The sequence below is a fragment of the Berghia stephanieae genome, chromosome 6 (genome assembly GCF_034508935.2).
Source record: "Berghia stephanieae isolate SIO BIC M18660-M18661 chromosome 6, UCSD_Bste_1.3, whole genome shotgun sequence".
Taxonomy (NCBI): domain Eukaryota; kingdom Metazoa; phylum Mollusca; class Gastropoda; order Nudibranchia; family Aeolidiidae; genus Berghia; species Berghia stephanieae.
The window spans coordinates 5,259,364-5,274,983 of record NC_088365.1 but is presented as its reverse complement, the minus strand read 5'-3'; the positions used below and the strand labels follow the sequence as shown (position 1 = coordinate 5,274,983).

The window sequence follows — 15,620 nt, the reverse complement described above, 5'->3', positions numbered from 1 at the left end:
TTTATTTATTTATTTATTTATTTTTTTTTTTTTTGCATTTCCTGAAAGAATTTGCTCCCCAGAGCATTTTAATCTTTTTTTGAAGTAAATCGGGTGATTTTTCATGAAGTTATAATCAGATGTACGGAAAAGGTATCCAGCAACTTTTCTCAAATTTCATACTTATTTCAACTTGACTAGCTATAAAAAAATATTTTAGAAGTGAAATCAAACTTTGATGTTTCCCGAAGATTTACAAAAATGGTTGATTCAATCATTTATGACAAGAACTCATTTGTTGATAAAAATTGCCCTTCTAACTAAACTTGGCAATATCTCAGTTCCAACCATTTCACCATCCGACTGATTTTGTCATTAATAAAAATATGAGCTATTATACAGCGCAATATCCACTAAACGTGCTCAAAGCGCTTTACATGGGGTCCCTGGCCAACAACAACATTTAACATTTAGGACGGGACATGACGCCTGTTAGGCGATATTACATATTTATTTAGGACACAACGTTGTTAACGGCCAGGTACTCATTTTACACCCGAGTACGGTGAGAGAATGTGAGTAAAGAGCCTTTTCCAAGGACTCAACTATGCGCCGAGCACTCGAACCCTGGACCTTCCGATCCGAAAGTCGAGTGTCATACCACTAGACCACATAGCCTCTCCATTCACTGTAACAGATTCCCTCGGCCACTACAAAATGGTGCATCCCCAGCAGCATTGAGCTGGGTAGTCCTCGAAGTAGACCTTCCTCTCCAGGCCGTAGATAAAGAATTCTTTCTTCAATCCATCGTACGTGTAGTCAACCTCAGTCACAGGGACGGCTCGAAGGTGATGACGCTGAAAGAGAACATTTGTTTTCGTTTGTTTTTGTTTGTTTTGGATGGTTTTACAGCGCTTGCAACACACATTAACTCACTCAATCCTAGAGATTTTTTTTCTACTTTTCAAAATTGGAAAAAAAATGTATTCAAAATGAGCACGTACATAGATAATTTTTTTTTGTTTGTTGATTTAGGTCTCTTCCAACACAATTGAGGTTATATGAGAGACCGCTGAAACAAAAAAACAAGCAATCTAACAAAAATAGTACAAATGTCAATCAAAATCATAACCTAAAGATATCATAAGCTAAATTATAAATAACCAAGAACAAACAGGCAGAAGATTTACAGAAAAAAAATATCCCCTGTCAAAAATACAATCACAAACCAAAGAAGCAGGATAGGCTAGTAAAGAGAAGAAGAAACGACATCACTATCAAATCGTACACCCATGCGAACATCATAGGTATATGATTCAAGGGTGATGCTCCCATCCAACCACCCGCGATAGTTTTATTCAACTGTCATCAACATGTAAAAACTAAAAATCATTAGCTTTGATATCTACTACACCTATAATTTGTCTCAGAAAATGTAATAAATAAGCATGGGGTAAAAGTAATCTGGGTAAACTACGGATATAGTCGGTGTTAGGGTTGAGTGAGTTAAGCGCCATATCATTTTCATATATATCAACATATCAGCGCCAGTAAAAAGGAATAAAGATTGGATAGCGAGAATATTCTAGAGGTACAAATAAAAGTACTTGAGGGGGAAAGTAAGACAAAGGGGAGTGGTTCAAATAGGGAACGGAGAAACTATCAATGTACTTGATTTAGAGATCACCTAAATGTCTCACCCGGGCACCAGCACAAGATCCCACTAAAAGGACTACACTCAAATGCTTACAATATGAATTCAAAACAACAAATAATATAATAATACATAACAGGGAGATGATTTACAAGGGAAAAAAATAATATAATCTCCCAAAACTATACATTTGACCGTTTCCCTCCCAGGCAAGCACAAAAAGCAGGTCAAAACCAAGTAATCTCAGTCCAAGACAAAGACAGAAAGCAAGTTGGAAAACAGACATAGGGGAATAGAAGACACAGCAAGTACCTCACTCACTTATTTGCAGGTCTGATAACCCAATTCCTTATGGGATCATTGTTGTTGTTGTTGTAATGGAAATCTCCAGAAACACAAAACAAAAAAGACCAAAAAAAAAAAAAAAAAAAAAAAAGACACGAAGTATTGTCATAATATTACAACAATGGGTTCGGATGCCAGACCTTCATATGATATGTACACGTCGATTCAATTGGATTCAAGTTCAAGGGGGAGGATGTTCTAAATATAAGTAACAAAAACAAAGGAATGATAAAATATAGACAAAGAAGAAAAAAAAAACAAAGGAATAATAATTTAAGAAAAAAAAAAAAAAGAAAATAAACAAATTAAAAAATAAACAACAACAAAAGAAAACTCAAAAATAAACAACAACAAAAGAAAACTCAAAAATAAACAACAACAAAAGAAAACTCAAAAATAAACAACAACAAAAGAAAACTCAAAAATAAACAACAACAAAAGAAAACTCAAAAATAAACAACAAGCCGAGTTATTTAAAAGAAAATAATAAAACGGCTATGTGGTCTAGTGGTATGACACTCGCTTTCGGATCGGAAGGTCCTGAGTTCGAGCCTCGCTCGGCGCATAGTTGAGTCCTTGGAAAAGGCTCTTTACTCACGTTCTCTCACCTGGCCGTTAACAGCGTTGTCTCTGTCGGGGAAAATGCATTATCGCCTAATAGGCGTCATGTCTTTTTACATTTTGCTGTTGGTCAGGGACCCCTTTTAAGCGCTTTGAGCAGGTTTAGTGGATATTGCGCTAAATAAAAAAATGCTCGAAAAATCCTCTCAAATCGTTAACAATTTGTTTGTTTTACTTCTAAGGATTTTACGGCGCTTGCAACACATTAAGGTCATATCAGTGCCAGTAAAAAGGAAGAAAATGGGATAGTAAAAAGTTTTAGAATTACAATTAAAATTAAAGCATCCAAGAATAAGGCAGACAATGGAGAATTGGTTCAAATAGGGAACAGATATAGATTCCAAGAGAACACCGTCAAAGTACTTAGTTTGAGATCCCCTAAAAGTCTCATCCAGACACAAGCACGGGTCCCACTAAGAGGAATACACTCAAATGTTTACAAATCATATATAATACATAAACAAAACACAATACAGTGCATAACAGAGAGATGATTTACAAGGAAAAAAAATATCATCTCCCAAAAACTAACTATACATTTGACTGTTTCCCTCCCAGAGGGCCAGGACAAAACCAAGTAATCTCATTCCAAGACTAATAAGACAGAAAGCATGTTGGAAAACAGACATAGGGGGATAGAAGACACAGTATGTACCTCCTTGCCCACTCTGAGAGGACAGGAACCCCACCCAGGTCAACAATTTAAAAACCCGAGACTACCTGTTTGAGCCATCTCTGATCTGAATAAGCCTTCTTGTGTTTTTCGATGAGCTTGGCGGAATTATCGTTAATCTCCGCCACTGGGTACGAGGTCAGAGGCCAAACCTGGTAGAGCAAATTTGAATGAATGAATGACAACATAAATAGATAAATGAAACAAGCACACATACATACACACGCACACACACACACACACACACACAATATATATATATATATATATATATATATATATATATATATATATATATATATATATATACCCCCCCACACACACACATATATATTATATAGATAGTATGGAGATGACGTCACTCAGGCCTTTGTTATTGTTTTTGCCATCCGCGTTTGTGAGTTGTTCTCACTAAACTGTATTAACCAGACTATAAAAGTTCATGGTTACACAGAGTTTGTGTGTTGGTCCGTTATACTTCCGGATGGCAATGTTGTGAACTCCTTGGCCAAGCGCATTCTATCTATATTTAGGACGACTACCCCATCCAATTGCTGTTCAAAGACCCTGTCTTCACCGACGTCCTTGATCAGGTGGTCAGGCAAGGCTTTCATCTCCACACACACACACACACACACACACACACACACACACACATACACACATATACTTAGGGAGACTCACCCTATCCAATTCCTGTTCAAAGACCCTGTCTCCACCGACATCCTTGATCAGATGGTCAGGCAACTCGGTCATCTCCAGCATGTACTCAGACAGATAGTTGGTGCTGAAATACCAATGGGATGATATACTAACCACATCTAGAAACTTCCCCACAACCAGATTATCATACCCCCCCCCCCCACCACCACCACCACCTCTATATTATCATCCCCCCACCCCACCGCCACCACCAGATTATCTTAACCCCCCCCCCCCACCACCACCTCTATATTATCATCCCCCCACCCCACCGCCACCACCAGATTATCATTAACCCCCCCCCCCTCACCCCCAACAACATACCCCCTCCCTCTACACCCCGCCACCACTAACTGTTTAGGGGGGGGGGGGTGGGCGGGGGTGTTTTTAATTGTTTGTTGTACAATAATATGTTACAAATCGTCTCAAAACGGTAATATGTCCTGATGAACCCGATGCTTAAAGTTTAATCCTTAGCACATCTCAGGAAAAATTATAGTTAATAAAGATGCTATAAATGAAGAGATAGCTCAGTTGGTAGAGCACTCGCTTCACACGCAAAGGGACCGAGAGCGATTCTGGGTGAAGTCGAGATTAAAAAAAAAATTCTGAACACCCCCCCCCCCCTGTCCACCCAGCAGTGATTGGGTAGCTGGCTCTGTTGGACCTATTGGATCGTCCTATCCAAAGGATAGCAAGTAGTTGCTATTGTCTGATTCACGCTATTGATATCGGGATAAACTCCGGCTTCATGGGCCTAATAACTCTAAATGACTTCTTTCCTTTTTTTTTGATTAAAGAGAGTGAGTTTTGAAGAAAAAAATATGTTTAGATACAGAGTAACAATTTACTTAATGTTATAAATGTGCGGCTATGTCGTCAAATGGTATAACACTCGCTTTCGGATCAGAAGGTCCTGGGTTCGAGCCTCGCTCGGCGCATATGTGAATCCTTGGAAAAGGCTCTTTACTCACATTCCCTCACCATACTCAGGCTGTTAACAGCGTCGTCTCTGTCCGGAAAAAAAAAATTGTATTATCACCTGACAGGCGTCATGTCTCGTTCTACATGTTACGTGTTGCTGTTGGTCAGGGATCCCTTTGTAAAGCGCTTTGAGCACATTCAGTGGAAATTGCGCTATATAAAAGCTCAATTATATATATATATATATATATATATATATATATATATATATATATATATATATATATATATATATATATATATATATATATATATATATATATATATATATATATCTTTACAACAGGTCCCAAGCACCAGCAACACTTCTAAAATAACTTGGTTTCCAAATCGTCTTCAATTTGACTCAAACTCCATCTTTGTTTTTTCTAGTTATTTCCTAACATATGACCAGATCGACGCAGTTAGTCATATAAATAATAATAGTAATAATGAACAGGAAACAAGAGGAATAAATAGCTTGCGTAGATAAAGGAAAACAACCGTGTAAAGTTTTAATAGCTTTAGAATTAATTGAATTACCTCCCTTTGAATGTATTTCGGTTTAAATACAAACCGATTATTATGTTCCACATACTAATTGAACATCAAAAGCAATGATTAAAAAAAATATAATTAAATATAATTATATATAATGGATGATGATGATATATATATCGTTTCAATTCATTTTATTGCTTGCTGTTTTTATATTATTCAGGGAGCAGATGTAGATTCTAAGAGCACACTATCAATGTAAATACAATGTAGTTTGAGATCACACAAGAGTCATCCAGACATAAATACAGAATTCCCCAAAGAGGAATACACTCAAATGTTTAGAAACCATTATTATATTCAAACCAAAAACAATACACAATAGGAAAATTATTTACAAGAAATAAAGTATCGTCTACCAAAACTATGACCATACATTTGACTGTTTCCCTCCCAGCCAAGGACTCCAGCCTGGGTCAGGACAAACTTAAGTAAATCTCATTCCAAGACAAAGACAGAAAGACATTGGGAAACATAAAGAGGGCTATTATAGAAGACACAGCAAGTACCTCCCTGCCCACTGTGGGAGGTCGGGAACCCCGCCCAGTAGGGGGATAAAGACACAGCGAGTGACCTCCCTGCCCACTGTGGGAGGTCGGGAACCCCGCCCAGTAGGGGGATAAAGACACACCGAGTGACCTCCCTGCCCACTGTGGAAGGTCGGGAACCCCGCCCAGTAGGGGGATAAAGACACAGCGAGTGACCTCCCTGCCCACTATGGGAGGTCGGGAACCCCGCCCAGTAGGGGGATAAAGACACAGCGAGTGACCTCCTTGCCACTGTGGAAGGTCGGGAACCCCGCCCAGTAGGGGGATAAAGACACAGCGAGTGACCTCCCTGCCCACTATGGGAGGTCGGGAACCCCGCCCAGTAGGGGGATAAAGACACAGCGAGTGAACTCCCTGCCCACTATGGGAGGTCGGGAACCCCGCCCAGTAGGGGGATAAAGACACAGCGAGTGACCTCCTACGTGAGGTCAAAGTGAGGTGTTATTTACGAACGTGTAGATTCTGGGCCTTTTAAATCTAAGCGTCTTAATAACATTGTTGTCATTAACCCTCTCCTTACCAGCCTTAGTAAAATCGTCACATTCGTTACGATGCAACAGACAATTTTCTCATTATGATTTATCTTGTACATCACAAAATTTAAAGATATTCTATGATTACAGCTGTAGATACTAAGCACTGTGTTGTAGAGCTCACTTGTTACTTTTTTGTTTGAGTAAGAAAAGTCTATTCTTGCGTTGGATTGGAGTGAGTTTTCGGGAAAATTCTAAAAATAGCTGGAAAGGAGAGAGTTAATATTTCATTGTACTATGGGCTTTGTACATTGATGATTCATTCGATCATGACCAATTTTCAATTACCAGTTTTCTATGATAGCATTTTTTCAATTTAACATTGCCGTATTGATATATTTCTTCTTTACATTCAAAATTGTGTAAAACTGTCTGTGAAGGATATAATGCAAGCTATATGAGATTCTGTAATTATAAACTATTTAAAGGATAATTCATATCAAACCTATTAAGATTATTAAGATTATATTAAGATAAGATAAGATAATATTCCTAAGATAAGATAAGATACCTAAGATAAGATAACATAAGATACTCAAGATAAGATAAGATACCTAGATAAGATAAGATAGCATACCTAAGATAAGATAACATAAAATACTCAAGATGAGATAAGATAAGATACCTAAGATAAGATAAGATACCCAAGATAAGATAAGATACCTAAGATAAGATAACATAAGATACCCAAGATAAGATACGATAAGATACCTAAGATAAGACAAGACAAGACAAGACAAGACAAGATAAGAAAAGAAAAGAAAGGAAAATAAAATAAAATAAAAGACGAGACAAGATAAGATAAGATAAGATAGTATATAAAAATGCCAATACTTACAATTTTACCTCTAGCTGGATGTAGACTCGTAGGAACTTGAACCCCTCGCATTTAGGACAGGTTACTTTACCTTCTCCTTGACATCGTCTGCATCTGAAATACAAGAAAGCAAAGGATAATTTATCATCATAATATTATCATGATCATAACAGACTATTGGTGAATAGGGAATGAGATTAGCGGAAGAGTAGCGTCCCTTGATTGGACGTCACCCATAGTCTGTGATGTCACCGGCGGAAAAAGTTATTAGAGAGAGAACGTCATGTAGGATGTGCGCATGCGTCTCTCGTCCTCGCTTCAACGAGAAGATGATCACGATGAAGAGGGAAAAGAGGATGAGGAAGAGGAGGAGGTGGTGGAGGAAGAATATGATGATGAAGAGAGAAAGGAGGATGAGGAAGAAGAGGAGGAAGTAGAGGAAGAAGATGATGATGAAGAGGGAAAGGAGACCATGCGCACAACCAACATGACGTTCTCTCTCTAATAACGTTTCCGCCGGTGACGTCACAGACTATGGGTGACGTCCAACCAAGGGACGCTAATCTTCCGCTAATCTCATTCCCTATAGTCTAAGAGAATAGTGTACAGTCATCTTTTTTTTTTAAAAAGGCAAAACAAAAACAATGAGATCTTATTAGGAGGAGGTGGAGGAAGATGATGATGATGAAGAGGGAATGGAGGATGAGGAAGAGGAAGAAGATAATGTTGAAGAGGGAATGGAGGATGAGGAAGAGGAAGAAGATAATGTTGAAGAGGGAATGGAGGATGAGGAAGAGGAAGAAGATGATGATGAGGAGGGAATGGAGGATGAGGAAGAAGAGGAGGAGGTGGAGGGAGAAGATGATGATGATGAAGAGGGAAAGAAGGAGGAGGTGGAGGAAGAAGATGATGAAGAGAGAATGGAGGATGAGGAAGAGGAGGAGGTGGTGGAGGAAGAGCATGATGAAGAGGGAAAGGAGGATGTGGTAGAAGAGGAGGAGGTGGTAGAACAGGAGGAGGTGGTAGAACAGGAGGAGGTGGTAGAACAGGAGGAGGTGGTAGAACAGGAGGAGGTGGTAGAAGAGGAGGAGGTGGTAGAACAGGAGGAGGTGGTAGAACAGGAGGAGGTGGTAGAAGAGGAGGAGGTGGTAGAAGAGGAGGAGGTGGTAGAAGAGGAGGAGGTGGTAGAAGAGGAGGAGGTGGTAGAACAGGAGGAGGTGGTAGAACAGGAGGAGGTGGTAGAAGAGGAGGAGGTGGTAGAAGAGGAGGAGGTGGTAGAAGAGGAGGAGGTGGTAGAAGAGGAGGAGGTGGTAGAAGAGGAGGAGGTGGTAGAACAGGAGGAGGTGGTAGAAGAGGAGGAGGTGGTAGAAGAGGAGGAGGTGGTAGAAAGAGAGGTGGTAGAAAGAGGAGGTGGTAGAAGAGGAGGAGGTGGTAGAAAGGAGGAGGTGGTAGAAGAGGAGGAGGTGGTAGAAGAGGAGGAGGGTGGTAGAAGAGGAGGAGGTGGTAGAAGAGGAGGAGGTGGTAGAAGAGGAGGAGGTGGTAGAAGAGGAGTGTAGAGGAGGAGGTGGTAGAAGGAGGGTTAGAAGAGGAGGAGGTGGTAGAAGAGGAGGAGGTGGTAGAAGAGGAGGAGGTGGTAGAAGAGGAGGAGGTGGTAGAGAGGGGGAGGTGTAGAAGAGGAGGAGGTGGTAGAAGAGGAGGAGGTGGTAGAAGAGGAGGAGGTGGTAGAAGAGGAGGAGGTGGTAGAAGAGGAGGAAGGAGTGGTAGAAGAGGAGGAGGTGGTAGAAGAGGAGGAGGTGGTAGACGAGGAGGAGGTGGTAGAAGAGGAGGAGGTGGTAGAAGAGGAGGAGGTGGTAGAAAGGAGGAGTGGTAGAGAGAGGAGGTGGTAGAAGAGGAGGAGGTGGTAGAAGAGGAGGAGGTGGTAGAAGAGGAGGAGGTGGTAGAAGAGGAGGTAGAGAGGAGGTGGTAGAAAGGAGGAGGTGGTAGAACAGGAGGAGGTGGTAGAAGAGGAGATGGTAGAAAGGAGTGGTAGAAGAGGAGGAGGATGGTAGAGAGGAGAGGAGGAGGTGGTAGAAGGAGGAGGTGGTAGAAGAGGAGGAGGTGGTAGAAGAGGAGGAGGTGGTAGAAGAGGAGGAGGTGGTAGAAGAGGAGGAGGTGGTAGAAGAGGAGGAGGTGGTAGAAGAGGAGGAGGTGGAAGAAGAGGAGGAGGTGGTAAAGAGGAGGAGGTAGAGAGGGTGGTAGAAGAATGGAGGAGGTGGTAGAAGAGGAGGAGGTGGTAGAAGAGGAGGAGGTGGTAAGAGAAGTTAAGGAGGAGGTGGTAGAAGAGGAGGAGGTGGTAGAAGAGGAGGAGGTGGTAGAAGAGGAGGAGGTGGTAGAAGAGGAGGAGGTGGTAGAAGAGGAGGAGGTGGTAGAAGAAGGAGGTAGAAGAGGGAGGGAAGAAGAGGAGGAGGTGGTAGAAGAGGAGGATGTTGTAGAAGAGGAGGAGGTGGTAGAAGAGGAGGAGGTGGTAGAAGAGGAGGAGGTGGTAGAAGAGGAGGAGGTGGTAGAACAGGAGGAGGTGGTAGAAGAGGAGGAGGTGGTAGAACAGGAGGAGTGGTAGAAGAGGAGGAGGTGGTAGAACAGGAGGAGGTGGTAGAAGAGGAGGAGGTGGTAAGAACAGGAGGAGGTGGTAGAAGAGGAGGAGGTGGTAGAAGAGGAGGAGGTGGTAGAAGAGGAGGAGGTGGTAGAAGAGGAGGAGGTGGTAGAAGAGGAGGAGGTGGTAGAACAGGAGGAGGTGGTAGAAGAGGAGGAGGTGGTAGAAGAGGAGGAGGTGGTAGAAGAGGGGAGGTGGGTTAGAACAGGAGGAGGTGGTAAGAAGAGGAGGAGGTGGTAGAACGAGGAGGAGGTGGTAGAAGAGGAGGAGGTGGTAGAAGAGGAGGAGGTGGTAGAACAGGAGGAGGTGGTAGAAGAGGAGGAGGTGGTAGAAGAGGTAGGAGGTGGTAGAAAGAGGAGGAGGTGTAGAAGGAGAGGAGAAGAGGAGGTAGAACAGGAGGAGGTGGTTAGAAGAGGAGGAGGTGGTAGAAGAGGAGTGAAGGGTGGTAGAAGAGGAGGAGGTGGTAGAAAGAGAGGGAGGAGAGGTGGTAGAAGAGGAGGAGGTGGTAGAAAGGAGGAGGTGGTAGAAGGAGGAGGTGGTAGAAGAGGAGGAGGTGTAGAAGAGAGGAGGTGGTAAGAAGAGGTGGAGGAGAGAGTGAGAAGAGGAGGAGGTGGTAGAAGAGGAGGAGGTGGTAGAACAGGAGGAGGTGGAAGAGAGAGGTAGGGAGGTGGTAGAAGAGGAGGAGGTGGTAGAAGAGGAGGAGGTGGTAGAAAGGAGGAGGTGGTAGAAAGGAGGAGGTGGTAGAACAGGAGGAGGTGTGAGTGAGAGAGGAGGTAAGGAGAGGTGGTAGAAGAGGAGGAGGTGGTAGAAGAGAGGAAGGAGGTGGTAGAACAGGGAGGTGAAAAGGTGGTAGAAGAGGAGAGGTGGTAGAAGAGGAGGAGGTGGTAGAAAGGAGGAGGTGGTAGAAGAGGAGGAGGTGGTAGAAGAGGAGGAGGTGGTAGAAGAGGAGGAGGTGGTAGAAGAGGAGGAGGTGGTAGAAGAGGAGAGTGAAAGAGGAGGTGTAGAACAGGAGGAGGTGGTAGAAGAGGAGGAGGTGGTAGAAGAGGAGGAGGTGGTAGAAGAGGAGGAGGTGGTAGAAAGAGGGGGAGAGAGGAGGGTGAGAAGAGGAGAGGAGGTGGTAGAAGAGGAGGAGGTGGTAGAAGAGAGAGGAGGAAGAGGGTGGTAGAACAGGAGGAGGTGGTAGAAGAGGAGGAGGTGGTAGAAGAGGAGGAGGTGGTAGAAGAGGAGGAGGTGGTAGAACAGGAGGAGGTGGTAGAAGAGGAGGAGGTGGTAGAAGAGGAGGAGGTGGTAGAAGAGGAGGAGGTGGTAGAAGTGGAGAATTGAAGAATATGATGATGAAGAAGGAAAGGAGGATGAGGAAGAACAGCAGGAGGCGGTGTAGGGAGATGATGATGATGATGATGATGATGATGATGATGATGATGATGATGATGAGGAGGAGGAGGAGGAGGAGGAGGAGGAGGGAATGGAGGATGAGGAAGCTACTTGGATTTCCCAGTGCCGCTACAGGTGTAACATCTTCTCCATCGACTTCCCCTCTTGCTTGTAATGAGGACTCGACGGGAGCCCCCGCATCGCACGCAGCGCACTCTGCCGTGCCCGTGACAGCGACCACAGTCCACTTTGCCCCGGCACTCACAACGCTTGCAGTCCTGCAGATTGGAATGAGAGAGAGAAAGAGGAAATTCAAGACCCTAGTACTTTAAGGAACAAGACGCTCTACTCAGTGAAGTAATGTCTTCATAAAATATATGATAAGTATATGAAATTAAAATATATATATATATATATATATATATATATATATATATATATATATATATATATTTATATATGTGTGTGTGTGTGTGTGTGTGTGTGTGTGTGTGTGAGTAGGTAGATATAGATGGATGGGTGGAGAGATGGATATGTAGCTAGATGGATAGAGTTAGATAATAGATAGGCATATAGATAGATGGATAGTTCAATGGATAGATAGATAGATAAATAGATATATAGATAAGGATATAGACAGATACGTAGATAGATATATAGGAAGAGAGATAAATAGATATGTAGATAGATAGATAGATAGATAGATAGATTGGTAGATAGCTAAATAGATAGATTGGTAGATAGCTAAATAGATATACAAATATATATATATATATATATACATATATAGATAGATAGAAAGATAGGTAGGTAGGAAGATAGATGGTGTAGATAATTGGATAGGTAGAGGGATAGATTGAATAGATAGTTAATTAGATAATTTATAGACAGAGAGATAGTTAATTAGCTAGATAGATAGACAAATAGATAGATAAATAGATTGCTAGATAGATAGGTAACTAGATAGATAGGTAAATAAATAGACATTTAGATAGAAAGACATTTATATATATATATATATATATATATATATATATATATATATATATATATATATATTTATAATTGTCTTTCTATCTAAATGTCTATTTATTTACCTATCTATCTAGCAATCTATATATATATATATATATGAGAAGAAAAAGATGAAGAGTACAGTGCCGTTAAGATAAATGGCAGGAAGATCTCTGACCTACGATATGCAGACAACACGGCGCTATTGTCAACAACATCAAAAGTCTCAACAAACTAGTAAAATCGGTAAAAAAACAGTGGAGACAAAGACCTATTATTAAACGCAAAGAAAACGAAAATAATGAGCACAGATAAAAGCAGCACTGCTCAGGTCGAAATAGAAGGAGAACAACTGGAAAATGTTACAAATTTCATTTACCTTGGAGCACAAATAGAAGCCAATGGAAAATCGGCACCAGATATCAGGAGAAGACTTGCAATTGAAAGCAACAAACTAAACAAAATGATGGCAATCTGGAAGAGCGAGGAAGTCAGACTGAAAATGAAGATCCTAACATCCTGTATTTTTCCCACTGCAATATATGGATGCGAGACATGGTCTATAACCAAAGAATCAGAAAAGAGAATAACCGCCTTCGAAATGAAATGCTATAGAAAAATCTTACGCATCCCGTGGACAAACAAAGAAAGCAATGCAACCATCATGAAAACACTAGGACTAAAAAAGTCCCTGCTAATGAGTAAGATAAAAAAGCTGAAACTCAATTACTTTGGGCACCTGAAAAGACACGACACACTAGAGAGAGATGTACTGGAGGGCATGGCGGAGGGCAAAAGAGGCAGAGGAAGACCACAAAGAAGATGGCAACAGGATATACAGGAATGGCTCAACAACGGCGTGACGGAATGTGGCAGATGGGCACAAGACAGAGACTTCTTCCGAAGGACTGTGTGGGAGGCTACGTCCAAGTGATATGCCACAGAGAGAGAGAGAGAGAGAGAGAGAGAGAGAGAGAGAGAGAGAGAGAGAGATATGAGTGTTGGTGGGTACTCGAAGGTACGAAAGTGCTCGATAATGATGGTTAGAGCTAATATAAAATATAAATTGTCACTCACATTATATATGGCCAAGACGTATGTTTCTGTGGCTTTCGTCCCACGTCTCCAGTCGGCATAATGTCCGAAGAAAAAAACGGAATGCATTTTTTTCTTCGGACATTATGCCGACTGAAGACGTGGGACGAAAGCCACAGAAACATACGTCTTGGCCATATATAATGTGAGTGACAATTTATATTTTATATATATATATATATATATATATATATATATATATATATATATATATATATATATATTAGATAGATATTAGATAGATACATCAACCAACACCATCACCAGCACAAACAACAACAACCACCACCACGACAACAACCACCACAACAACAACAACAACCACCACCACCACAACAACAACAACCACCACCACCACCACAACAACAACCACCACCACCACAACAACAACAACCATCACCACCACAACAACAACAACCATCAAAACAACAACCACCACCACCACCACCACAACCACCACCTCCACAACAACAACAACCATCACCACCACAACAACAACAACAACAACAACAACAACAACCATCACAACAACAACCACCACAACAACAACAACAACAAAACAACAACAACAACAACAGCCTACCTTTATCACAGAGGTGTGCGGCACTTCAATCAACACCTTCTCAACAATCTTGAACAAGAACTCCAGGCTGCATCCCAATGTCCCATGCTCCGGTAGGCGCCATCACATTTGGTCCATCCACGGCCTCCCTGGTAGGCAGAGTCCGTATGTGGAGAACGGGCCTCACTGTGGTTTCCAGTGACGTACTGAAATGGAGAAGTTATTTGTAGAAATACGGTTTTCGAGTAGTAGTAGTGTAGTAGTAAGTAGTAGTAGTAGTAGTAGTAAGTTAGTAGTAGTAGTAAAGATAGTAGTAGTAGTAGTAGTAGTAGTAGTAGTAGTAGTTAGTAGTAGAGTGTAGTAGTAAGTAGTAGTAGTAGTAGTGTAGTAGTAGTAGTAGTAGTAGTAGTAGTAGTAGTAGTAGTAGTATAGTAGTAGTAGTAGTAGTAGTAGTAGAGTAGTAGTAGTAGTAGTAGTAGTAGTAGTAGTAGTAGTAGTAGTAGTAGTAGTAGTAGTAGTAGTAGTAGTAGTAGTAGTAGTAGTAGCAGCAGTAGTAGTAGTAGTAAGTAGTAGTAGTAGTAGTAAGTAGTAGTAGTAGTAGTAGTAGTAGTAGTAGTAGTAGTAGTAGTAGTAGTAGTAGTAGTAGTAGTAGTAGTAGTAGTAGTAGAGTAGTAGTAGAGTAGTAGTAGTTAGTAGTAGTAGTAGTAGTAGTAGTAGTAGTAGTAGTAGTGTGTAGTAGTAGTTGTAGTATGTAGTAGTAGTTAGTAGTAGTAGTAGTAGTATGTAGTAGTAGCAGTAGTAGTAGTAGTAGTAGTAAGTAGTAGTAGTAGTTGTAGTAGTAGTAGTAGTAGTAGTAGTAGTAGTAGTAGTAGTAGTAGTAGTAGTAGTAGTAGTAGTAGTAGTAGTAGTAGTAGTAGTAGTAGTAGTAGTAGTAGTAGTAGTAGTAGTAGATTTTTGCTTCGTTTTTTTTTAATTTATGTGTTATCTTGATCGTTTTTAGTTTAATATACTTTACTGAGAACTATTCATAAAAATGGTTTGCTAAAACCAATAACAAAGAGCTGGGTGACGCCAATAGGATTCAATAGTCTGATGTCACGTCCGCCCAGCAACGAGCTGTTTGGTTCTAAACAAAGAAAATCGATACCTTTTATTCTTCATGCTGGCTAGAACTTTTTTTCACATGTCATGTTATCAGAATGTATAAATGTGAAAACATGATCAGATTTATAATGTTTTTCTCCTCTGGATACACTTTTATGCTCGTCGGAGAAGTATTTCATAAGGGCGTCCGCTATTGTTCCGATAGTTTAGAACCAATTACAAAGTTACTATGCGTCACTACGAGGGAAGTGAGGTCACGATGTTGAAGCCTATTTCCTTTCCATCTGTGAGTAAAGTTCAACTGAATGATTTGACTATTGAAAGTTTGTGCCAGTCGGTGCGGAGTTGGCGCGTAAATGAATCACCAAAAAAGGCGAGTAAAAAGCCAGCAAAGTAATGATAATATTTTTAAAAAGAAAACAAACAAATTAAAAAATAAACAACAACAA

General features: G+C 41.1%; 1 protein-coding gene across 1 annotated transcript in view; it reads right to left on the bottom strand.

Annotated features, from left to right (window-relative positions):
• LOC144974377 (uncharacterized) overlaps nt 1-15,620 on the bottom strand; it is a 30,909-nt gene continuing 15,289 nt past the window's right edge. The window contains exons 5-10 of the mRNA XM_078917213.1: nt 14,089-14,273; nt 11,508-11,674; nt 7,415-7,507; nt 3,957-4,059; nt 3,320-3,424; nt 1-836 (exon numbers count right to left, since the gene is read on the bottom strand). Of these exons, the coding sequence (XP_078773339.1) occupies nt 14,118-14,273 (156 nt within the window). The 3' untranslated portion in view covers nt 1-836; nt 3,320-3,424; nt 3,957-4,059; ... (1 more) ...; nt 11,508-11,674; nt 14,089-14,117. The remainder of the gene's footprint in view (nt 837-3,319; nt 3,425-3,956; nt 4,060-7,414; nt 7,508-11,507; nt 11,675-14,088; nt 14,274-15,620) is intronic.